General features: G+C 37.8%; 1 protein-coding gene and 1 long non-coding RNA gene across 2 annotated transcripts; one reads left to right on the top strand and one right to left on the bottom strand.

Annotated features, from left to right (window-relative positions):
* Positions 1–5074: 5074 nt before the first annotated feature.
* On the bottom strand, positions 5075–12718 carry LOC126808337 (uncharacterized). The gene is made up of 2 exons (XR_007674585.2): positions 10096–12718; positions 5075–9010 (listed from the first exon to the last, which is right to left on the bottom strand). It is a non-coding gene; the product is annotated as an uncharacterized LOC126808337 (long non-coding RNA).
* A 3818-nt stretch (positions 12719–16536) lies between these two features.
* On the top strand, positions 16537–26806 carry LOC126832707 (neuronal PAS domain-containing protein 2). The gene has a single exon (XM_050563577.2). It carries the CDS (start codon positions 16932–16934, stop codon positions 19068–19070), a length of 2139 nt encoding a protein of 712 aa, XP_050419534.1. The 5' UTR covers positions 16537–16931; the 3' UTR covers positions 19071–26806.
* The last annotated feature ends 1117 nt before the right edge of the window (positions 26807–27923 follow it).

Raw genomic sequence — 27923 nt, 5'->3', positions numbered from 1 at the left:
GATTATTCATCAGAGCAGGAATTTTTGTTAGACTATCGTTTAAAGAAGAATTTTTCGTCAAAATAGCCAGCCACCACAGCAGAAAATCTTTTCAGACTGGTCCTCTCAGTAGAATTTTCTATAGATTGGTACCAAAAGCAGGAATTGTGGTTAGATTATTGAGCAGAGCATGAATTTTCGCTACATTATCCATCACAGCAGAATATTTTCATCACAATAGACTTGACAGCAGAATTTTTCGTCACAATAGCCATGACAGCAGAATTTTTTTCAGCTTGGTTCTCACAGGAGGATATTCTATAGATTGATTTAAACAGCAGGATTTTTCTTTAGAATATCAATTAAATCAGGAATTTCGTTAGACTATCCATCACAGCATAATTATTCAGCAAATTAGCCATCACAACAGAATCTTTGGTCAAAATTGCCATCACAGCAGAGTTTTCTATCGATTGGTCCCAACAGGAGGAATTGTGGTTAGATAATTCATCTATTCTTTAGATTATTCATAAGAGCAGGAATTTTTGATAGGCTATCGTTTAAAGCAGAAGTTTTCATCAAAATAGCTACCACAGCAGAATTTTTTTTCAGACTGGTCCTCACGTTAGAATTTTCTATCGATTGGTCCCAAAAGCAGGAATTGTGGTTAGATTATTCAGCAGAGCAGGAATTTTCATTAGATTATCCACCACAGCAGAATATTTTCGTCACAATAGCCATCACAACAGAATTTTTCGTCACAATAGCCATGACAGCAGAATTTGTTTTCTGCTTGGTTCTCACAGCAGGATTTTCTATAGATTATCCATTACAGCAGAATTGTTCGGCAGAATAGCCATCACAGCAGAATTTTTGGTCAAAATAGCCATCATAGCAGAATTTTCTATGATTGGTCCCAACAGGAGGAATTGTGATTAGATTATTCAACAGAGCAGGAATTTCCGATAGATTATACATCACAGCAGAATATTTTCATCACAGCAGAATTTTTCGTCACAATAGCTATGACAGCAGAATTTGTTTTCATCTTCGTTCTCACAGCAGGATTTTCTATAGATTGCTCCAAACAGCAATGTTTTTCTTTAGATTATCCATCATATCAGGAATTGTGGTTAGATTATTCATCAGAGCAGAATTTTTGTTAGATTATCCATTACAGCATACACCACAGCTGTTTGTTTTGGAGTTTTCATTTTACCTTTTTGCGATCTGTATACTTCAGAATGTGCTTTCTGAGGTATTTTCATGTGGACGTATATTGTCGTCGCCCCTGTCCGTTCGGACGTCCGTCCACAATTGTTTGTGGACACTCTACAGGTCACAATTCTTATCCGATTTTGACGAAACTTGAAATATAGGTTTATCTCCAAAAGATCTCAGCTGCTTTCGATATTGGCATGTATCAGATCGAAACTTCATGGATTATGGCCCCTGTTTGTACGAAAAATCATGTTTTTAGCTTGTGGACCCTATAGAGGTCACAATTTTTATCCGATTTTGTTGAAACTTGAAATGTAAGTTTATAACCCAAAGATCTCGGATCCTTTCGATATTCGCGCATATCGGACCGTAGCTTCCTGAATTATGGCCCCTGATTGTACGAAAAATCGCGTTTTTAGCTTGTGGACCCTATAGAAGTCATAATTTTTACCCGATTTTAAAAAACGTATTATTATATCACCGTTACACCCCAAGGACGGCTGAGTTCGAATTTCGGGAAAATCGGCCTAAAATTGACAGATAAAATGGCCGCCGTTCGTTCTCAAATAGCGTAAAAATATGGTATATCAAGGTTGTGGACCCTATAGAGGTCACAATTTCTTTCCGATTTTGTTGAAACTTGAAATGTAAGTTTATAACCCAAAGATCTCGGTTCCTTTCGATATTCGGGCATATCGGACCGTAGCTTCCTGAATTATGACCCCTGATTGTACGAAAAATCGCGTTTTTAGCTTGTGGACCCTATAGGTCATAATTTTTATCCGATTTAAAAAAAAACCGTATTATTATATCACCGTTACACCATATGAACGGCTGAGTTCGAATTTCGTGAAAATCGGCCCAAAACTGACAGACAAAATGGCCGCCCTTCGTTCTCAAATAGCGTAAAAATATGGTATATCAAGGTTGTGGATCCTATGGAGGTCACAATTTTTATCCGATTTTGTTGAAACTTGAAATGTAAGTCTATAACACAAAGATCTTGGTTCCTTTCGATATTTGCGCATATCGAATTGTAATTTCCTGAATTATGGCCCTTGATTGTAGGAAAAATCACTTTCTTTTTAGCTTGTTGTCTATCCATCTCTCGAAAATGTGGACGTATCCTGCCTGGCAGCCGCTGGTTAAATGTGCATGCCAATTTGTACAAGGACCTGTTTTTTTCTGCTATCCGAACGATATGTCTATACTACCATGCCCTCCGTCCTACACCACGGAAATTCCACATGAACTTTCTCAGCTAATGCAGGAATCAAACACATGATGTCCATGTCTTCGAACCAACACTTTACTGAGACTTTGGGCTCCCCATATTATGGAAATGAAAAGAGGTTTAACTTCCTACTGTACTGCTCTGACTGGGCTAATGAAATTTTGCCCACACAGCGGCGCTAAGGCCTACTCTTGTATCCAATTCCAACTGGCCAATGTGTACCCGGGACCTCGGTTATTCTTTCTATCCGAACGACTAGGCAGCTGTCCTTGCCAGGCCCTATGTTCTGCACCACTCACTGACAAGGGGAACCACGCCGGAAAATCGAGATGAATTTTCTTGGTTAACACCGGGAACAAACAATGGGCACTTTGTCAAAGGATAAAACCATTTACATACCAATTTTTACTTTGGCATTAAACTTTTCGATAGACTATCAGAGCATCATCCTGAAGAAAAAATCAAAATAGAACAAAATTAAAATGTAAATAAATGAAGCTTTATTTATAAAGATGCATTATGTTACTTACTAGACTAAACGTAATTTAGCTTAATGCAGATCGTTACTTTTATTCACTTGCCAAGCCCATGCATGGCATTATCAACTCCCTGGTCCCTATAGACCCATCAGCCATGACCCCAGTCGATAATAATACAGAGCCAAATCACAGTTGATATCTTGATAACGTTACAAATTAGGTGAAAATAAAAATAAGTTGACTTAACTTTAACGCCTTATGGCCACCCTTCAAGTAATGGCATACCATACCATGGCATATTACTTATGAAGACCTACTCAGAAAAAAATGTCAACATTTGTTACCAGGCCTAGATGTCGAAACCTCCAAAATAAAGTTTGTTCCATGATTTCTGCCCGAAAAGCCAACAGATTTACATTACGGACTGGACAACAAGTTTGGTAGTTGCAACTAAATGGAAATCACATTTTGACAAATGAAAAATGTAATTTGGCAAAATGAAATGAAATGGGGTTTAACGTCCTACTGTTCTTCTGAGACTGGGCTAATGAGAGAGAGAGAAATGGGGTTTAACGTCCACTGGACACAAACTAGGTCACCTTGGGACCAGCATATGGTTTAATTTTATTTCAATAATTCGCTTGCGCATTATAGGGGTCTTTAGCAGTGGGAGGAAACCGGAGGACCCGGAGAAACCCCACGAGGTTGGACAGGCGACCCTTCTCCTTGTCACGTACAACCGGGGATTCGAAACCACGCCAGTCGACTCAATGACAGACTTTATGATACAGCGCGCGCACGCTAACCATTCAGCCATCCAACCCCCCACTGGGCTAATGAAGATGGGCATCCTACAGTGTGCAATGAGGGACATTTTGCCTGGGCAGCGGCACTATGGCCTATACAATACACTTAGGCTATTCCAACTGCCAAGGGATCCTTAACGTGCACGCTAATGTATAGACGGGACCTGGGTTTTTCGTCCCTTCCGAAAGACTAGACAGTTGGCCTTTTCAGGCCCTCGATCCGTCCACCACCACTGACAAAGGGAAACCACGTCGCAAAATTCTGATGAACTTTCTCATCCAATAACCAATGCGTAATTTGGCAAAATATAAATTATAGGCCTACTCATCAATATCAAAAGACGCTAATTCCTACCTGATGCATAGAAATTCCTGATCTTTCGTGATATATTATTTGTGTCGTCGCGTGTACTTTTGTCGCTTTAATATATTTCTCAGCTTCCTAATCGAATTAAACACCCACATAACAATATGATGTTAATTTTACGTTACATTTACGTAAAAATGGTCAGTCAGTTTACCATCATTTTGCTCATCTTTTTAACGATAATTTTACGTCAGGAAATGACGTTAATCTAACGTAAACTTTACGTCATTTTTACGTTATATTTACGTCATTTTCTGACGTAAATCTAACGTAAACTTTACGTCATTTTCTGACGTAAATCTAACGTAAAATTTGCGTAAAGTTTACGTCATTTTCGTTAGATTTACGTCAGAAAATGACGTAAACTTTACGTTAGATTTACGTCAGAAAATGATGTAAATATAACGTAAAAATGACGTAAACTTTACGCTAGATTAACGTCATTTCCTGACGTTAAATTGTCGTTAAAAGGATGAGCAAAATGATGGATATCTAACCGACCATTATAACGTAAATCTAACATTAAATTAACATCATTTACGGATGCAATTCTAATGTCAAATTTTGATGACCAAAGTTACGAAAATATAACAAACCATTAAAACCTTCAAAATTATTCATTATTTGCGGCAGTAAATGGGAAGTACATTCAATCAATAATCAAATTTTCCTGACCCGTGGGTGAGGCTAAAAGTTGAGTGGTCCAACGTGTGCGCTTTAGATCATAAGGTCTGTCATTGAGTCAAGTGGTTTGTTTCCACACCCAACTTGAACATGGGTTTTCTCTGGGTCCTCCTACTACTAAAGATTCCTGGTGCGGATGAATTATTCAACTTGAATTGAATCACTTAGTCCCAAAGGACAGTTTATGTCTATTGGATGTTTTACCCCATTGCTCTCTATCTACCCATAACCAGTCAGAATTCTAAATGTATTGCACAGAAAAGTTAAAAATCTAGCAGAATAATATGACAAAATATACTACAAGTATGTATACATATACTTTATTTAAAAGACAAAAATATAATGTTATAAAATACAAAATACACATTTAAATATTAACAGTTTTTATCCACAGCTGTTTGAGAAATGAAGACGGGCATATGCCACACAGTGTGCAGAGCTATGGCGTACTCTTACATAAAATTCCAACTGCCAAGGGATCTTTCACACACACACACTTGAGTTTACACTGTACCTTGTTTTTTTGGTCCCTTCCGTATGACTAGTCAGCCATCCATGTCAGGTCCTCTGTCCGGCATCACTGACAAGGGAAAATGTTCAAGAAAAAGGTCTACATTAGCGCTATGAAAGTGCTGATATGCATATAAGAAAGAAAAAACTGGGATATTGACCAAATTGGGCCAAAACCTATAGCCTCTATCTTATTTGCTCAAGGTATTGATGGAATAGGAGTTAACTTTGGAATGAGTGAAATGAAATGGGGTTTAATGTCCTATTCCGACAGGGCTAATGACATGGAAATATGCTATACAGTGTCCTATTATGGAATTTTATCCAGACAGCGGCGCTAAAGCCTACTCTTATATCGAATTCAAACTGCCAAGGGATCTTTCACGTGCACACCAATGTGTGCACAGGACCTCGGTCATTCGTACCATCCAAACGACTAGACAGCTGTCCCTCCTTGTCAGGCCCTCTGTCCTGCACCTCTGACAAGGGGAGGAAACCAAGTCTGGAAATCACGAAGAACTTTCTCGGCCGACACTGGAATGGAATGTTGTGGAATGCTGAATATTGATAGGTTTCGGCCTCTCATGATTCCAGTGTGTAACACAAATTTGAAAAAGATCAATTAAGAATAAACACAGCATCTATTGCATTTGAAAAAGGGAGAATTAACCAAGGAAAGCAAAGTCCTGAAAAGCTGTATATTGATAATGCTTGTCCTCTCACAATCGGAATGATTCACATTTCACACCCAGTGTACGGACAAACAGGGCCAAAATTGATATGTGGGTGTATAAACAAAGATATATACTACACAAATATTACATGTGTTGCAGAATTGGTTTAACACATTTCAAATATAATTGTAACACGGATATTTGCAATGGTTGATCCATGACAAAAGATTTGAAATATTTTGAAGAGACGCAAAAGGTTACGCCATACAGTGTGCTATAAGGGAAATTTTGCCCAGGCAGCAACGCTATGGCCTACTCTTGTATCGAATTCCAACTGCCAGGGGATCTTTTATGTGCATGCCAATGTGTACACTGGACCTTGGTTTTTTTTTTGTCCCATCCAAACGACTAGACAGCTGTCCTTGTCAGGCCCTCCATCCTGCATCACTGACAATGGGAAACCACACTGGAAAATCAGGATGAACTTTCTCGGCCAATGCAGGGATCGAACACCCGACCTCAAGGCTAGCGAGTCAGCGTCTTACCCACTTAGCCACATGATCCCCCCTTGGCCTATGTACATGTAGAGATGAATTTTGAGCTACCTTTATATATATATTTCTATTTTTAAAACCCGCGACAAGTATATTTATATCAAGGATGTAACCCTCTATCAGTTAACCCGTCACGGATTGGTTGCATTGGTGAACCGGTTCAAAATATTCATTTCATATCATACCTGACCTTCAAATCCAGGAATTGTAGCCACAACGGGGATCACGTTGGTTAAGTCGGTAAGACACTGGCTATCTAGTCTGGAGGTCGGGTGTTCGATCCCTGCATTGGCCGAGAAAGTTATTCCAGATTTTCCGGCATGGTTCTCCCTTGTCAGTGATGCAGGACAGAGGGCTAGACAAGACAGCTGTCTAGTCATTAAAATAGGACAAAAAAATGAGGTCCCATGTACACATTGGCGTGCACGTACAAGAGCCCTTGAAGTTAGAATTCGATATAAGAGAAGGCCGTAGTGCCACTGTCCGGGCAAAATTTCCCACATAGCACACTGTATGGCGTATGCCCATCTTCATTAGCCCAGTTCAGAGCAAAACAGTAGGACGTTAAACTTTCATTTCACTAGCCACAGCTCTGTTTTCTTTCACCAAAGGGGGGGGGGGGTGGATGGCTGAATGGTTAGCGTGCGCGCACTGTATCATAAAGTCTGTCATTGAGTCGACTGGCGTGGTTTCGAATCCCCAGTTGTACGTGGCAAGGAGTAGGGTCGCCTGTCCAACTTCATGGGTTTTCTCCGGGTCCTCCGGTTTCCTCCCACTCCTAAAGACCCCTACGCGCAAGCGAATTATGTAAATAAAAAATTAAACCATATGTTAGTCCCGAAATGACCTAGTTTGTGTCGAGTGGACGGTAAACCCCATTTCTCTCTCTCTCTCTTTCACCAAAGGGGGGGATCAAGTGGCTAAGTGGGTAAGACGCTGGCTCGCTAGCCTGGAGATCGGGTGTTCGATCCCTGTAAGTTCATCCTGATTTTCCGGCGTGGTTTCCCTTGTCAGTGATGCAGGACGGAGGGACTGACAAGGACAGCTGTCTAGTCGTTATGGGACGAAAAACTGAGGTCCCGTGTAGACATTGGCGTGCACGTAAAAGATCCCTTGGCAGTTGGAATTCGATATAAGAGTAGGCCGTAGCCCCGCTGCCCAGGCAAAATTTCCCTCATAGCACACTGTATGGCATATGCTCGTCTTCATTGGCCCAGGTTAGGAGCAGAATAGTAGGACGTTAAACCCCATTTCATTTCATTTCATTTCTTTCACCAAAGACCACATAAATACTTCATTTAGCACTTGTCATTTGAAACAGTTATAGCCTATGTCTTGTCTGGAAGAGGGGGCATCATCACATTACCATACAGGGTATAAGTCGATGTTGAGTATAAGTCAAATTGCCAAATTTTACATTTTTCCGACCTACATCCATAATTAAGTAGAGGCGGTATATAAGACTAATGTTTTTCAACTCCACGAGTTTCGAGACTGTTATCCTAGTCTAATACCGTGCCGGTGTACGCCGAAGAAAAGTTGGGCCATATAAATAATGAGGGTCTGGGACAGTTGTCAATAACACTTGCATTTATAAACAAACATGAATCGTGATGACGAATTAGGATTCAATAAAAAAAAACAACATAGATATGGCCCATGAAGAGAGAAATTTTACAATAAAAAAAAATTAAGAGTGTTGGATATTGAACTGACAATGCAATCAAATGGACTTTCGGAAATGGCATTCTTATATAAATTTCATGGGCGTCAACATCTTGTTTTAGGACTAGTTACCTTCCTTAGACTTTGTTTATGATAATGTAAAAGACCGGATAATCTAGCCTATGACCGATTATTCTCAAATGTTGACAACGCAACCACACTAATATTCGTAGAATATAGAATATTTTTTTCTAGATGATAGAGACTAATAATATGCCAACATTGAAATGTGTGCATAAATATGGTATATACTTAACTACACCAATATTATACCTATGTCATAGAATTTGTTACAAACATTACAAATATAATCTTAATAGAGATCTTTGCTATGGTTGATCTATCAGTAAAAATTGGAAGATTTGTAAGGAACGCAAATGGTTATTGTTTACTGGCTGCAGCAGGGAGCAATAACAGGAACACAGATGATTTTCAACTCACTGATACAACTCAGTTTAAACTTTAAGCCAAAGAGCTGTTATATAATACTGTGACAGGATATCTGCTCTAAACTAACTAGTCATCAAAGAATTGACTGTCAAAAGTTCAGACAGAAAGTATTTTAGGCCTACAATGCTTGTAAAGCTTTGGCCTACATTCTGATGATATTTGTGCTACCATAGATACATATATATTTATATCATTACGTTATGTGACAAGTAGTAGTGTTTGGCAAGTAGTAGTGTTGTCTAACTATCATTATAAAGCCCATATAAATCTTTTTAGAACTTCTTTGTCATTACTGCCACCAAGGGTGCTCAAATATACATGTAGGATCTGTAAAAAAAAAAAATAAATAAATAAAAAGCAACTTTATACTCCCCAAAAAAAAACGTAATTGGGTTAAACGGCCTACTGTTCAGCTCCAACTGGGCTGACAGCCAACCTACTGTGGATCTGTAATGAAATGGGGTTCAACATCATACTGTTCTGCTCAAACTGGGCTAAAGAAGTTGGACAAATGCTTGAAAGTGTGCTGTGATGGAAATTTTGACTGGACCGTGTGTACAAAAGAGCTTGGTTTTTTGTCCTATCCGAACAACTGTACATTAGCCCTTACCAGCCCCTCTGTCTTGCACCAGTTAAAAGAGGAACCATGCCAGAAAATCCTGATGAACTTTCTTGGCCACCACAAGAAAAAATAAGCAGGGGAGTAGGACTGAAACCTTTATGTACAAGTATGTACGGGCAAACTTGTTATTTAATGTTATAGGCCTATGTATATAATTAGAGTCTTGATTATCCATTTTTCAATTAAATTAAATCATTAACATTAACCACCAGTGTTTAAATCTGTGAACATCTCGAGTACCCGATGGCATTGAGACTTGATTATAGACTTAGCAAGTTAATACATTAAAATGTCTTATAAAAAATTTTAACATTTACAGTCTCAAGAAATACCTACTTAACCTACGTACAATATATAGATTTAGCTCTTGCATTATGCATTATTAAATTTGCAAAAATATCAGTACAATAACAACAAAAAAACCCAACCTGAAACACCCATAAAAATGTTTAGAAAATACTACATGTACTTATATTATAATTAGCACAGCCTGAATTTTAACAGTCTACATCATTAATAAATTCGTTATGTGTTTGATAATTTTTGGATCCAGATTTTTTAAAAACAATTTTGGAACCAGTATTACTTTCGATAACTTAAAGCAATGTTGATTTTGTTTATGAATAGTATGGTTTACGGACAATGTAACTGCATCGTGTTAAAAACAAATACTGACTGTCTGATATACAAAGTTGCGTGCAAACTTTTTCCACGGCCAGATTATTTTTTTTATCAACATTAGATCTATCGGTATACTGTCAACGGAAGTTCGCATAAAAAGTGCACTTACCTTCAACTTTACTTTGCTGAATCCAAAATCGTGTGTGTATGTGTGGAATAGCTTTATTTAACTTTAAATCACGGCATCATTTCTTCTTTGGGAAAAATAATAATTACATTATGCCGCCATTTTAAATCCCAGAATTCCGTACGTTCCGGTCAAACGAACAAACAAAAAATATTTAATAAATAATTGAAGCAATTTAGATAAATAACAACAATAACCGTAACCTATAAAAAAAATATTGTAATGTGAATAGAAATAATATGATATAAACCGATTTAAACACAATCATCAACCGTGAACAGATCGTGACCTTGACCTTGCCCGAGTCGATAAAAATATATTTTTACATCTATGTAGTTCTAAAAATGGCGGCTGTTCGTTTGAAAGGCCTGTAATATTTCTGATAATGAATCTATTCATATAATTTGTTTGTATACGCTCTACCATATTTTATATGAGGTTACATAATTATGTTATATTAAAAGAATAATCAAATCGGGGAATTTTAATTTTCAGAGATAGGTCTTTTATCGAGAGACGATAAATATATGGACTTTTTTAGCTAGAGTAGATCTCTATGTTAATTGACTGGGTCATTAATATGTAACAGGCATTGCCTGAGTAGAGCGAAGCTGATTATTGTCAAATATAAAACCTTCATAATTAATTTTCTCAAGTGATACAAAAAATGTTAAATAATTTAGTTTTTCAAAATTGATTTTTATTTAGATCTAAATTTTATACATTAATTTTGTTTTTAAAAAAAAGAACAAAAAAGTGTGAGAATTATTTTCATTGACGTAAAAAATATGTGACGTCATTGATTAGACGCATCATAGAAATAGTTCTATGAGGCGCGTAATCTTGCTTGGACGAGATTTGGTAAGTTGACATGCGCATTGCCTGTTTTCTCCAGTGTATCCGGTTTCGGTCTGAATTTTTTCTTAATCAACAGTCTGTGGGTAACATTTTCAATTACGCTCCTGTGTTACCGGAAAAGAGCTTTGCTCAAGCACCGCGCTTCGCGCGATGCTGTAGAGCTTCGCTCTATATTATCTATTTTTCAGATTCATAACTTAAAAAAATGGAACTAGTCTTGGTCCAACCTTTATTTTTATATGGTTTTACAACTTGTATAATTAAGTGTTGAACTTTTAAATTCGAAATAAAAAAACGGCACCAATCGACTCATGACCTATTTTATATATTAGGCGTTTTTGTGAGTCGATTAGATTAGGTTTTGATTTGCTAGTACGATTTGGTATGATTTCGATTTGATTAGCTATGGTCCACAAATGTGAAATTTGATAATTACGATTTGGTAAGATGGCTGCCACCACGGACACCGATCAGAAAAAAAATTGTCTCTGGTAACATGACGAGGGGGGCGTGTGTTTCACGTGTAGTCCAAGTTACCTACAGATTACAGTGACACTGCTGGCACCCAGAGGGCCTAAAATTGCTTAGAGCCAGAGGTGATCTAACATTCTTGTGGACTATAAAGTTAACATTAAAGGAGCTAAATCGCTAACATTTGGGACCTAGAAATTGACAAAAGTGGGTCGCAATGCATATAATACTGTAGTATGAATGTATATAAACTGATTTACATTCAATGGTTTCCGTTTTTACTCCAATTTCAAATCCGTTATGTTCGGCGAAATAAGCCAGCAGTCTCAAGCGAGTGCAAATTTCTAGCGTCTGGTTATTCCAGTTTACATACGCCGTTTGATTTGGTGCAATGTGTCTAGCCTCGTCCCTCGAGTCTCTTGATACAACTAGGGCTGAAGCGCATTATGGTACACGATTCGTGTACCAATGGTAAAATGTTTATTTTGTCTAAAATATTGGATATCAAAAGCCCATCTTTTCCCGTTAAGATCACAACATGAATGTTGATATAATTTGACAAATAAATCGTGTTTTCAATGTTGAAGATTTTGGATGATATTGAGTTAGAGACTTAGCTACTTTAAACACATCAAATGCGTTTTAAAAAAAACATTTTTTATGGAGAAAAACAACAATAAGCATTAAAAATTACTTACGATGTCGAACATTCCGCCATTTTGAAAACGTCAAATCTAATCGCCTAAACACCTCCTGGGACGATTAGGTCGATTTGCCTAATCAGTTGAGTTAAATCGTCTCACAAATGTAACGATTAGCATAATCAACTTGGTTCACAAATGCGTATAATAGCTAATCGGTCTAATCTAATCGGTTCACAAAAACGCCTATTGTATATGTAGACAGCCGCCATTTTAAATGACATTAACAACACACATTGATTTAAGCTCTGAGTGAGCTAATGAAGACAGGCATACACTATATACAGTGTACTATGACGGAAACTTTGCACGGATAGCGGCACTATATGGCCTACTCTGATATTGAATTACAACTGTCGGAGTGTCTTTTACGTGCATGCCAATATGTACATGAGGACTTGATTTTTCGTATGACCCGAACAACTATACCTTATCCCTTGCCAGATCCTCCGCCCTGCCACAGTCCATAGAAAATTTCCGTCATAGCACTCTGCATTGCGTATGACTATCTTCAATAGTCCGACTGGTGCAGAAAAGTATGAAAATGAATTTTAAATGGGGTTTGAACATCCTACTATTTTATTCCAAGTGCTCTTATGAAGAAGGGCATATGCTATAATGGTTAAAATGTTGTGATTTCGGGTTAAAATGCCGTGATGTTGGGTTATCGCCTTACGAAGGGTGATATCAGTCACCATATCTACTGGGTTTCTTTAATACTCATATTTATAGTATTTTATAGAGTCAGACTAGTGGACTAGTGAATGCACGGATTAGTGCACCTATTGGTAATGACTATATGCGGAAATGCTGCTCTCCAGGCAAAATGTCTTTCCTAGCACATCTTTATTAGTAAGTGCGGTAATGCTGCTGTCCAGGCAAAATTTCTGTCATAGCACATCTTCATTACTAATTTTGATAAAGCCACGGTGGCTAAGTGTGTAAGATGCTGGCTCGATAATCCAGAGCACGTGTTCGATCCCTGCATTGGTGGAGAAAGTTCATCAGGATTTTCCGACATGGTTTCCCCTTGTCAGAGGTGCAGGAACAAGGACAGTAGTCTAGTCACTCAGATGGGACAAAAAACCGAGGTACCATGTATACATTGGCTTGCACGAAAAGATTCCTTGGCAGTTGGATTCGATATTAGTAGGCCATAGTGCCGCTGCTGGGGCAAAATTTCCCTCATTGCACATTGTATGGTATGTACCTGTCTTCATTAGCCCAGTCGGAGCAGAACAGTAGGACAATAAACCGATTTCATCAGGACAAATCTACATGAGGAAAAACCTACATTTCACAAACTTAGTAATTTGTAACGGGGGGGGGGGGGGGGGTTGGATGGCTGAATGGTTAGCGTGCGGGCGCTGTATCATAAAGTCTATCATTGAGTTGACTGTCGTGGTTTCGAATCCCCGGTTGTACGTGACAAGGAGTAGGGTCGCTTGTCCAACCTCCGGTTTTCTCCCACTGCTAAAGACCCCTACGCGCAAGCGAATTATGTAAATAAAAATTAAACTATATGTTAGTCCCGAAATGACCTAGTTTGTGTCGAGTAGACGTTAAACCCCATTTCTCTCTCTCTCTCTAGTAATTAGTAACACACTGGCTAGCAAATGAGGGGTTCAATTTCCGTGTTGGTCGAGAAAAATGAAATGAAATCGGGTTTAATGTCCTACTGTTCTGCTCCTAAACTGAGCTAATGAAGACGAGCATACGCCATACAGTATTCTATGAAGGAAATTTTGCCCAGGCAGCTGCGCTATGGCCTACTCTTATATCAAGTTCCAACTACCAAGGGATCTTTCATGTGCACTCCTGTGTGTACACGTGACCTCAGTTTTTCATCCCTGACTAGACAGCTGTTCTTGTCCGGCCCTCCGTCCTGTATCACTGACAAGGGGAAAACACGCAGGAAAATCTGGATGAACTTTCTCAGCCAATGCAGGGATCGAACACCCGACCTCCAGGCTAGCGAGTCAGCGTCTTACTCACTTAGCCAACGTGATCCCCATGTTGGTCGAGAAAGTTCCCTTTGTTAGTAGTGGTGTAGGACAGAGGACCTCAAAAAAACAGTGTCTAGTCCATCACGTGGGTGTGCACGTAAAAGAACCCTTGACATTTGGAATTTGAAATGAGAGTAGATCATTCATTCATTCGTTTTCTCTTTGTGTGTCACCTACAGTTCGCAACTATTAAAGGAGCTAGATCTCTATTCTTGGGCACTTAGAAATGAAATGAAATGAAATGAAATGGAGTTTAACGTCCTACTTTTCTGCTCCTAACCTGGGCTAATGAAGACAGGCATACGCCATACAGTGTGCTATGAGGGAAATTTTGCCCGGACAGCGGCACTAAGGCCTACTCTTATATCGAATTCCAACTGCCAAGGGATCTTTTACGTGCACGCCAATGTGTACACGGGACCTCGGTTTTTCGTCCCATCCGAACGACTAGACAGCTTTCCTTGTCAGCCCCTCTGTCCTGCATCACTGACAAGGGAGAACCACGCTGGAAAATCTGGATGAACTTTCTCGGCCAATGCAGGGATCGAACACCCGACCTCCAGGCTAGCGAGCTAGCGTCTTACCCACTTAGCCACGTGATCCCCCACTTAGAAATGGATATAAAATGTAATGAAATGAAATGGGGTTTAACGTCCAACTGTTCTGCTCCGAACTGGGCTAATGAAGATGGCCATACACCATACAGTGTGTTATGAGGGGAATTTTGCCCCGACAGTGGCACTACGGCCTACTCTTATATCGAATTCCAACTGTCAAGGGATCTTTTACATGCATGCCAATGTGTACACGGGACCTCGTTTTTTTTTTTATCCCATCTGAACAACTAGACAGCTGTCCTTGTCAGGCTCTTCGTCCTGCATCACTGACAAGGGGAAAAAACGCCGGAAATCTGGATGAACTTTCTCGGCCAATGCAGGGATCGAACACCAGACCTCCAGGCTAGCGAGCCAGGGTCTTACCCATTTTTGTCCCATTTTAATGACTAGACAGCTGTCTTGTCAGGCCCTTAATTGTTAGTATCATGACATTAAACTGACATTTGTTTTACGTTTTACAACTAATATCAGGTTTATGTTAGAAAACTAACGTTAGATTTACGTCAGAAAACTAACGTTAGATTTACGTCAGAAAACTAACGTTAGATTTACGTCAGAAAACTAACGTTAGATTTACGTCAGAAAACTAACCATAAACTAACGGTTAGAAACCTGATGTAAAATTTACGTTAGATTAACGTTAGAATTATAACCAATAATACATATATAATTATTATGTCTGAATTCCGACTATATATCAATTGTTAGAATGTGCACACACTTGTAATGTTATTTAATCAAGAAGTATTCAAAGGGAAAAAAATTGGTTAGTAATCCGTCATAAAGTTTACGTTACATTTACGTCATTTTCTGACGTAAAAGTAACCATAACCATTATGACGTAAAAGTAACGTAAATTTAACCAAAGAATTTTACCATTATCGGACGCTAACCAAAATCTAACCATAATGACGTAAACTTTACGTAAATCTAACCATCAATGTTAAGTGGGCATCTTGTCCGACTTGTCTTTTGGCAAGTACTATCGCCATTTCGCCGATCATGTCAAGACGTGGTATGCTTTTTAATTCCCGCCTACAAAATACGTTAGAATTTCTGCTCAGCTAGCTATTGGTAGCTCCTCCCCTTTTTGGTATTTCGCTAGATACGATATAGCATCAACCCCCTCCGTATGTTGAAGACGATGAGGTTCTGGGTTACCAAGACTATCCGTCTGTTGAAGACACTCATTCTGAATATCTGAGACACGCTACCTGCGGAGAAGTATCTCAGACACAGTCAGTAGCCATGATATCCATATCACGTGATCGACAATCACAGGTCATGACATTGGCGTCAATGGGTCATGAGGCCAACATTGTAAACAATAGGTTTATCTTCAGCATTGTGTCCGTTGCACCCATATAGACTATATAATTCGTACAGTCCCAACATGTTCTCTCTTCTTCCAATGATTTTTTCACAAAAATAACATCTACAACTCATAGAATTGACGTTGTCTTCAATGACAGCGTCTGCGAGGGTTGTTCATAGAGGCCGCCATATTGCACTATTTTGTGCGTCGGTCGGGTCTATGTCAGACATACACAATCAATTCTGTTGATGTTTTTAGCGTTGGGATTGACTAAATAGTTAATGTGTTTCAGTTCTAAAACAAATATTTTAAACTTTAACGCAAATTTAGAAAATAGCCAAATTCTGGCTGGGATTACTGAGCAAAATGGCCATTCACTGTATACGTGCGAAAAAAAAAGCTAGCCACCAATTAATTTTCGTACGTTAGTTACGTACGGAAGACACTAAGACTAGGAGGTTCTGGGTGACCGAGACTAGTGAGGAACGTTTCTCATTCGGCAAACCTCGACAGATTCTACGCATCTAATAGGGTACCGGAATCTGCCGAGTGGAACGTTTCTGTGTTAACCAAGGGTAATACCGTAAGCCAAGTCTGCCAGTGCCAGTAAAATTCGAGTCTCTGTGGAAAGGATGAGTAGTCAGCCAGAGACAGGTGTCAGGATGCATATATCTTGAGAATAAAGAGTAAAAATACTCTCATTATATTCAATGGCGACCACCTAACCTAAACGCATTGTCACGATCAGCGATCACGACATGAAATACATCCAGATTAACTACTAACTATAGACTATTTAATTCCATTGTCACGTTTCCCAGTAAGTGAAAAAAAAATATGTTTTTCTAAAATGAGTGGAACTAAGCGAAGAGTACTACTTAATCCTCCTTCGGAAAATAGGGACAGGGAAACTTCAGACGCTTTAGATTCTTCTGCCATGTCGGGGTCGGAGAGTTTAGCCAGTTATGATGACTTTGACGGGGATTCTGTCCGAGGAAGCTCATCTAAAAGGAAAACCAGAAATCAGAGTGAGAAAAAAAGACGTGATCAGTTTAATTTGTTAATTAATGAACTTAGTGCTATGATATCTTCTAATAAAAAGAAAAAGGTGGATAAATCAACAGTGTTAAAACAGACCATTTCATTCCTGAAAAATCATCAAGAAATATCTGCTCAATCACAAGCTCACGAAATTACCGAAGATTGGAAGCCATCTTTTCTCTCTAATGATGAATTCTCACAGTTGATGTTGGAAGCTCTGGATAGCTTTGTGATGGTGTTTGATCAACAAGGTAAAATTTTGTATGTCTCAGAAAGTGTGACATCATTACTTGGTTATTCATCACAAGAATTGTTAAATCAGTCATTGTATAACATTCTGTTTGAAAGAGAAAGGGTGCAATTACATGCATTATTGACATCACATAAAGTGCAAACTGTGGGTGGTGGAATTCCTTATTTTAACAATCCAAGCAATCAAGTTACATTCAGCTGTCACCTGAAGCGTGGATCCTTAGACCCGACAGCACCATTTCTATATGAGTATGTTACTTTTACTGGCAGTTCCCATAAATTAAGTCCTGATGTAGAAACAACAAGTGGAGAAGAACCTTCATTTTATTCGACACAAGAGATAAATACTTTTTGCTGTGTTGTTCAACTTCAAACAGCTCAGATCTTGCGGGAAGTGCTCATTACAGATGACTCGACAAGAGAATTTACTTCCAGATTGTCTATGGAATGGAAATTTCTTTATTTAGATCATAGAGCTTCTCCGATTATTGGTTATCTTCCCTTTGAAGTTCTGGGCACATCAGGCTATGAATATTATCATTCAGATGATTTAGAAAAAATAACGGAATGCCACGAACAGTTGCTAAAAGCAGGGGAAGGCTCATCATGTTGTTATCGTTTTCTCACCAAAGGTCAACAGTGGATTTGGATCAGAAGCAGTTACTATATCACTTACAATCAGTGGAATTCCAAACCAGAATTTATTGTTTGTAATAACATAGTTGTCAGTTATGCAGATGTTAAATCAGAGTTGTGTTCAGATTCAGGTTATAATGAAGATAACACATGGGTAGCAGGTAACCAAGTCGATGAACAGATCAACATTAGTTCTAGTTCACCAACATGTTCTGTTACTTCAAGTGGACATCTGGGAACTGTAGATGTACCAAATGTGGAACAATCAACAGCCATTTCGGGGGAAACTGACTTGGTCCAACAGCCACACTCTACTAACAACAATGATTCCTTTCCCCTACATAAATTAGTCTCCAATCAACTGGGTAACTTGTTACAGCATTACATGCGCCAACAAGCAGAATCGGGCAAACAACTGCAAATACAACGTCAAATATTTCAACCTACGCAGCCTCGTTCCTGGCAGGCATCTGCATCTAACAATATGTCTGCACCATCAACGAGTTACAGCACTTCAAATCTAATGCCCTCAGCTCAGAAAAGAATAGCTGATGAAAGTCAGTCAAGTCAGCATTTCTCATCAGCTGTTCGGCCCAGTCCTAGAACAGAAACTTTTTTCTCCCCGGCACAGCGTAACCTACATGAACAGTTATTAGAGAAATCTGATATGTTACAACTCGCCATACAGCGGCAACAGGATGAGTTACAGGCCATAACTCAACAACTTGCATTATCAAAGGGTCAACAATTCCAAAGTCAAACAGCTCTGCAGGGTCAACAATCCCAAAATCTTGCTGTCCAACCAACAGGATCCAATACAGTGGCTGGTATGTTGCCAGGACAACAAGATGCTATGTTGTCAGGTCAGCAAGATGTTATGTTGTCAGGTCAACAGACAGGAGATGTAATGTTGTCAGGTCAACAGCAGGGTGATGTAATGCTGTCAGGTCAACAGAAGGGAGATGCAATGTTGTCACGGCAACAAGAAGCTAATTCTCTGATGTCTGATAATACCGATGTTGACCAGTTCTTGATTTACCCAATGGATACTCAAGATTAAAACTTAAATGTGACTTTATAATCAAACAAGGATTATAAACTCGTAATTGTTCATTCATTGTGTTAAGGAAGACATGGATTGAAGTTCTGAATTTTTAAATTGCATATTGTTGAAATATCACAGTGTTTAAATGTTCTATACTGAAATTCCCATACTGTACATGTAGTACTTGTAAATTTGGCATGGTTTCAATTACTGACAAAATGGCACACATTACTGAACTAGTACCTAACATTTTGAACTTTCTGTTTTGGCTAAAATGACAGACACCCCGAGAGATTATGCCTGACAAAGTCTGAATTCGTGCTTGACATGTGACAGGTGCCATATTTCTAGACTTGTGGATTGTCTTACATACTGCTAGACTTATGTGGAAATGGAATGGATTTTGGCAGGGTTTCTTTTTGTTTTATTTAAATGTGTAAAAAAAGTTATTAACGTTAAAAAAAGCTATAAATACGCACACAAAACTAAATAAGCTATGATAAATACAGTCTAAAATGTGCGGCTCTTTCAATAGCCTGTTTGATGAATATTCACAAGCAGAGAATAGTCAATGATAAAACCATACATGTACATGTACATTGTATTTGTCCGAAGCGGTTTTATATCCACACAGATTCTGTCACACTCACGGGGACACCTTATTGTTAGAAAACAGGTTTATTATTTACCTTTACAAGTTGTACATATGTCCATGTAGGTGGTATTGTTTTGCACTAAACTTTCAACATACCAGTCATAGGAAAGGTGCACTATGTGGTACATCTACATGTACGTCTTTGTCTTATGAAAGGTGAATAATTAAGCTTTCAATTTGATGTATAATAATAAGGTGATTACAGGGGAATCATTGTTTTCAAAAAATCTTTGAGCCTCCAAAGATTAAAAAAATTGATAAAAAGAGTGCAGTTTTGTTCCTACTCTCCCCTGTCACCTGCAAGGGAATGTCTCAAACACTTCAGACTATGATAAAGAATGTGTTTTCTTGTGTTTTATTATAGGTTTAAAATAACATCTGTATTTTTTCACAATCATATTACAATTCAAAAAAGAGTTGAAATATAATTTAACTTTTATCTTTTATTTCCATCAATCTTTATTATAAAAATAACCATAGAATATAAGTAATGAGTTTAACAGTTTAGTCCTAAATATATACATGTACATGTAACAATTGACTGGAAAACATATTACAACTTCCAAGAAGAATATATATTTAGTTGCAAAAAGATACTTTTTGACATAAGGAATCCTTATGTACAATTCGTGAAGAGATTCCCAGGCAACAGCCCAGATAGTGGTTGACATTGTAAATTAAAGGGCATATACTATAGCTGTACTTTTTTTAACATTAAAATAGGCGAAAATGGGTCAAAAGGCACATATAAATGTATGGTAATAAAATATATACTGATATACAATTACATTCAATTTTTATACGCCTATATTTTCATGTGGGCGTATATTGTCGTCGCCCCTGTCCGTCCACAATTTGTTTGTGGATATTCTACAGGTCACAATTTTTATTCTTGTTCTTTAAATGGCATTTAGTAACTGGAGAGAGTAACAACAAAACACATACTTATGGAAAACAGCTACTAGTGTATTTAAGGCGACGTTTCGTAGAGTATTCTTTCAACGTTATCAAGCTATTTTGACGAAACATAAAATATAGGTCTATCTCCCAGACTCCCAAAGATCTTGTTTCCTTTCGATATTGGCATATATCGGACCATAACTTCCTGGATTATGACCCCTGATTGTGGACACCCTAGAGGTCACAATTTTTATCTGATTTTAGTGAAACTTGAAATGCATGTTTATAACCCAAAGATCTTGGTTCCTTTCGATATTTACGCATATCGGATCATAACTTTCTGAATTATTGCCCCTGATTGTACGAAAAATATTGTTTTTATCTTGTGGTCCCTCTATTTACGCATATTGGATCGTAACTTCCTGAATTATTGCCCCTGATTGTATGAAAAATCGCGTTTTTAGCTTGTGCTCTATCCATCTCTTGCAAAATGTGGGCGTATCCTGCCTGGCACTGCAGCCATTGGTTTGAATTCTTATTATAATGTAATTTCTAATCAGTTGAGTTACATATATATTTGGAGGAATATTATGTGAGCACTCCATATTGAATGTTAGTGGTTGTATCTGGTTAGTTAAAATATATATAGTTTATTTCTTTTTGTTAACTTGTGGGATGCATGTTGTGTTGACATTTGTTCATCATATTTACGCAACAAAATAGCGTTAGAAACCCTCCGTCCGTTGTCCACAATTTCTTTTATGATCCGATTGTTTTAAAATTGGTATATGTTGTTGACATTAGTGAGATGAAGAAGCCTATTTAATTTCAATAATTTCTGTTTATTACGTCTTAGAGTTACGGCCCTTGTTTCACATTGTTGCTTCAACGCCAAAAGTTATCATCCAATCTGTGTGAAATGTATATGCATTATTTAAATTAGTGAAACAAAGAAGCCTATTGAATTTCAGCAATTTCCGTTTATTATGTCTAGAGTTATAGCCCTTGTTCCACTTTATTAAACCTTGTGAACGCTCTTACGCCAAAAGTTATCATTCGATCTTTGTGAAATTTATATTCATTATTTAAATTAGAGAAACAAAGAAGCCTATTGAATTTCAGCAATTTCCGTTTATTACGTCTAGTGTTATGGCCCTTGTTTCACTTTATTGAAACTTGTGAACGCTCTAACGCCAAAAGTTCTCATTCGAACTTTGTGAAATTTATCTTCATCATTTGAATTAGTGAAGCGAAGAAGCCTATTGAATTTCAGCAATTTCCCTTAATTACTTCTGAAGTTATGTATGGCCCTTGTTTCACTTTGTTGCACCTTGTGAAGGCTCTAACATTAAGTTATCTGCTGATCTGTATGAAATTTATATGTGTCATTTAAATTTATAGTAAAAAGAAGAATCAAATTGAATTTCAGCAATTTCTTTTTATTACTTCTAGAATTATGGCCCTTGTTTCACTTTGTTGCTCCTTGTGAATGCTCTAACATCTAAAGTTATCTGCTGATCTGTATGAAATTTATATGTGTCATTTAAATTAGTAAAAAGAAGAATCCTATTGAATTTCAGCAATTTCCGTTTATTATGTCTAGAGTTATGGCCCTTGTTTCACTTTATTGAACCTTGTAAAAGCTCTAACGCCAAACGTTAACATTATATCTGATCTATATGAAATTTATATGCATCATTAAGATTAGTGAAACCACAAAGCTTATTGAATTTTAGCCATTTACAATAATTACTTCTAGAGTTATGGCCCTTGTTTCACTTTGTTCAACCTTGTTAATGCTCGATTGATGAAAGTTATCATCCGATATGTAAGAAATTTATATGCATCATTTAAAATTGTGAAACAGAGGTCTATTGAATTTCAGCAATTTTTGTCAATTATTTCTAGAGTTATGGTCCTTGTTTTACTTTGTGAACCTTGGGAACGTTTGAATGACAAAAGTTATCATCCGATCTATGAAATTGCATTATTTAAATTAGTTAAATGAAAAAGCCTGTCAAATTTCAAAATTTCCTGTAAATTACTTCCAGAGTTAAGGCCTTTTTTATACGCCCACATTTTCATGTAGACGTATATTGTCGTCGCCGTTGTCCGTCCGTCCACAATTGTTTGTGGACAGTCTACAGGTCACAATTTTTATCCGATTTCAACGAAACTTGAAATATAGGGTTATCTCCCTAAGATCTCGATTCCTTTCGATATTGGCATGTATCGGACCGTAACTTCATGGATTATGGCCCCTGATTGTACGAAAAATCACGTTTTTAGCTTGTGGACCTTATAGAGGTCACAATTTTTATCCAATTTTGTTGAAAATTGAAATGTTAGTTTATAACCCATCTCGGTTCCTTTCGATATTCGCGCATGTCTGATCGTAACTTCCTGAATTATGGCCTCTGATTGTACGAAAAATCGCATTTTTAGCTTGTGGACCCTATAGAGGTCATAATTTTTATCCGATTTAAAAAAACGTTTGAATATATCACCGTTAAACCCTATGGATGGTTGAGTTTGTATTTCGTAAAAATAGGACCAAAACTGACAGACAAAATGGCCGCCCCTCGTACTCAAATAGCGTAAAAATATGATTTATCAAGGTTGTGGACTCTACAGAGGTCACAATTTTTTTCTGATTTTGATGAAACTTTAAATGTAAGTTTATAACCCAAAGATCTCGGTTCCTTTCAATATTCGCGCATATCGAACTTTAACTTCCTGAATTATGGCCCCTGAATTATGGAGGTCACAATTATTATCTGAATTGAAAAACCGTGTGAATATATAACTGGTACACCGTAATGATGGTTGAGTTCGAAATTCGTGAAAATCGGACTAAAACTGACAGACAAAATGGCCGCCCCTCGTATAACGCAAATGGTGTATTATGTGGTATATCAAGGTTGTAGACCCTCTAGAGGCCACAATTTTTTTCGGATTTTAATGCAACCTTAAATTTTTGTTTATATCACAAAGGTATTGGTTCCTTTCGATATTCGCACATATCGGATCGTAACTTCCTGAATTATGGCCCTTGATTGTATGAAAAATTGCTTTTTATACTTGTGGTCCCTCTAGAGTTAACAATTTTTATCCAATTTAAAAGAACGTTTGATTATATCACTGTTACACCCTAATGATGGTTGAATTCGAATTTCTTTAAAAATGGACCAAAACTGCCAGACAAAATGGCCGCCCCTCGTACGCTAATAGTGTAAAAATATGGTATATCAGGGTTGTGGACTCTCTAGAGGTCACAATTTTCACCCAATTTTAATGAAACTTGAAATGCATATCCAAAGATTTTGGTTCCTTTCGATATTCGCGCATATCAAATCGTAACTTACAGAATTATGGCCCCTGATCGTAGGAAAAATCGTGTTTTTAGCTTGTGGTCCCTCTAGAGGTCACAATTATTATCTGATTTAAAAAAACATTCTTATATATCACCGTTACACCGTATTGTTGGTTGAGTTCAAATTTCTTGAAAATCGGACCAAAACTGCCAGACAAAATGCCCACCCCCATACACAAATAGTGTAAACATCTGGTATATCTAGGTTGTGGATCCTCTAGAGCTCCCAATTTTGATTTGATTTTGATGAAACTTGAAATGCATGTTTATAACCCAAAGATCTTGGTTGCTGTCAATATATGCGCATATCAGATCGTAACTTCCTGAATTATGGCCCTTGATTGTACGAAAAATCCTGTTTTTAGCTTGTGGTCCCTCTAGAGGTCACAATTATTATCTGATTTACACAAACGTTCAAATATATCACTGTTACACCGTAATGTTGGTTAAGTTCGAATTTCGTGAAAATCAGACAAAAATGGTGTAAACACTAGGTGTATCAAGGTTGTGGACCCTCTAGAGGTCACAATTTTGATCCGATTTTGATGAAACTTGAAATGCATGTTTATAACCCAAAGATCTTGGTTGCTTTCGATATCTGATTGTACCTTCCTGAATTATGGCCCCTGATTGTACCAAAAATCGCTTTTTGTTTAGCTTGTTCTCTATCCATCTCTTGCAAAATTTGGACGTATCCTGCCTGGCAGCCGCTGGTTATCTGATTTTAATGAAACTTGAAATGCAGGTTTATAACCCTAAGTTCTTGGTTCCTTTTGATATTCCCGCATATGGGACCGTAACTTCCTGAATTATGGCCCCTGATTGTACAAAAAATCATGTTTTTTTTAGCTTGTGGACCCTATGGAGGTCACAATTTTATTTCGATTTAAAAAAACATTGGAATATATCACCTATTTTGGGGCATGTCCCAACCCCTAAGGGTGGTGTCACACCCACTTTTTTGTTAATATTTAGTCTGTAAATTTGGCAAAACAAACCAAACGCCTAGCCTTCCTTCAAGTTCCTTGCCTCTTGTTATATACTCTTCAAAAAAAGTAGGGGATATTCAGAAACAATACAAAACTGCGGAAATGCACTGCTGTTTTTATTAGAGGTAACCAGTGTATGTTAATAACAGGCCAATTGCCTACACACGAACATAAATAGTTCATAAGGGCGACTGATCTGACGGCCCCATTTCACTCGCAATTTGTCGTGGCATGCTCCTAATCAACCGTCCAGTCACGATTTGGGGCAATCTGACCCACTCCTCTTGTAGTGTTGTCGGTTGTCGGTTGACATCGACAAACACGTCTCCCGATCAAATTAAACGTAACACACCATAGCAAAGATACGCCAAACAGTAAATCTTATGCAAACCGATGGGAAAGCAAACATGGATAAATAAACCAGCACGCGGCAGTTTTCATCAACCCCTCCCACGTGTATGGCGCTATTGCGTGTCGCATGCGCAGCTCAGTGGTTCTGTTGGGGCGATAAGTTCTTCATCTGTAAACATACTCTCAAAGCATGTCAAGTGTCCATGACTAGTTATCATATCACAACCGGTATAGGTATTTGCATTTCAATATCCCCTTTTTTTTGAAGAGTATATCATAGTCATTGCAGCCATTTCATATTTCATACTCTTTATTTTAAAAAGTACGGTATGAATTAAAGCAGGAATGTGGATGTATATTGCAGCGATAGCGATGCTGTTGTTTTCACTATTATAGGGAGAACTGTCAGCTCAACCAAGGCATGTATATATAGTTTTTCATTTACATATATTTATATAAAATATTGTTTACTTATTGTAGAACTTATATGAAATATCACTCCATGCTTTTACATATGGAAAATCTTGTTTGTATAGGGGTTCCGGAGCTCTAGTGCATCTTACATATAATGTATCTTTAAGTTTTAAAGGCCCCTATAGTCTCAACCAATTAAGGCATGTAGATATTAAAATGTGTCTGTCCTTCTGTCTGTAACATTCTCCTTCTAATTGAGCTAGAATGTTCAAACTTGGTGTAGGTGTTTATTAGATCAATGCCTTGAGGAAGTTCGAAACTGAGCATTTTCTGCTTGGGGTAAGTAAACAGAGATAAACAATTTGATTGGTTGATGCTTTGGGACTCCATTACTTTAGTTCTAATTAAGTTAGAGTGATGAAATTTGGTGTATAGTTTCATTACGTCAATACTTGTTGTAGGCGTTCATTAGGTGAATGCCTTGATGGAGTTCGATGATAAACATTGCCTGCTTACAGTAAGCAGAGATAAGCAATCTGATTGGTTGATGCATTGGGGCATGATATCTTTGGTTATAATTAAGTGAGAGTGATGAAACTCCAGATATAGATTCATTATATCATTACCTTGACTAAGTTCGATGATGAGAATTTTTTCTGCTTAGGCTAAGGAGCGATAAGCAATTCGATTGGTCAAGACTTTGGAACATAACAACTCTGCTTTTAATTGAGGTAGAATGTTTAAACTTGATGTAGATGTTCATTAGGTGAATGTCTTGACTGAGTTCAATGATTAACATTCCGAGCTAAAGCTAAGCAGAGCTAAGCAATTTCATTGGTTAATGCTTAATATGTTTCATCTATTTATTTTGGGATTTCGGCCGTGGACATCAGTCTCACGGTTGGCTTGTTGTAACAATTATATGATATATCACATAATGCTTGTACATTTGGAAAATCTTGTTTGTATAGGGGTTTCTCACTTTAGTGCTGATGGGGCCAATATGTTAGTCAAACAATTTATATTAATGGGCAAATTTAATTAATAATAAAGAGATTATTTTTAGGGACCCATTTTACAGGAGTCAAAACTACTGGACATTTCAGATGTTAAATACTACAATGTACGAACATACACCAGTTCAGATGGCACTTAGGCCATATACTGAGATGGATTTACTTATAATTTTATGGCACCAATTGTGTGGCTAGTATAATGTGTAGTCTATATTATTGTCAATATTGTTTTATCCACATTTACCTTTTTTTCACAAAGAAAATTTAATATTTTAAAATTGAATTACCTCGCATCTTGTAAACACAGACAAGATAAATTGGCTTAGAAGATGACATATATCACCAAATTAACTAAATTCCTTTGGATATGTCATCATCATATGAGCGTCACACATGGTGGGGGGGGGGGGGCGACCCCCCAATTGTTTTTCGGGGGGGGGGGGGGGGGGGGGGTCTGAATATACTTGAACCCCCCAAAAATTTAGATAGTAGGCCCTAACTCCTATTTATTTACAACAATTATAAGGATTAGTGAAGATTCTATCTGTATAAAACCTGTACATATCCCAATATGCATACGGCACCCCCTGACTTAAACATGATAAACATTGTATTGGTGTGATGTTTTAGTTTAACCCCGTAAAATATGCCAAAACAGTATTTACAGAAGACTGAAACTTTAAAAATTTTTTTATGGGACTGCCTCGTGCCTCTGGCGTCACAGATTGTCAACATTTTATATAATTTCATTTGCAGACCCCCCCCCCCCCCGCCCCCCAATATATATTTCACGGCTTCGCCTCTGGTCATCATAAGAGAAACCTAGCAGGTCATGGTAGAGGGGATTTTCGCCCTGAAACTGATCCCCAAAGCCAAGGTGCAGTTATTGATTACAAAGCCATCCATCGGAGTCGGTCCGAGGGCAAGTCCAGAATGTCCAAAATTGGGTTAATGTTTTATTTCTATTGTAACATAATATTCCACTGGTGCGATGGTGGTGGCAGCATCAATCCACCGATTAACCATTCTGCCTGCTGCACGAACTTGATGGTAAACGTGAATGATTTACGTAAGTGCAGATGACCTCATTTATTCTTTACGGCAACCAGCCACATTGAAGTGACGGAGGAGCTGCTTTTCAACTATAATGACATAGAATCACAGGCATAA

The sequence above is a fragment of the Patella vulgata genome, chromosome 1 (assembly GCF_932274485.2).
Source record: "Patella vulgata chromosome 1, xgPatVulg1.2, whole genome shotgun sequence".
Lineage (NCBI taxonomy): Eukaryota > Metazoa > Mollusca > Gastropoda > Patellidae > Patella > Patella vulgata.
The sequence above is the reverse complement of the archived record's forward strand: the minus strand, read 5'-3'. Positions and strand labels throughout refer to the sequence as shown.

What these genes read in the sequence shown, in the direction of transcription:
- LOC126832707 (XM_050563577.2), top strand. Translation starts at nt 16,932, where the DNA reads ATGAGTGGAACTAAGCGAAGAGTACTACTTAATCCTCCTTCGGAAAAT.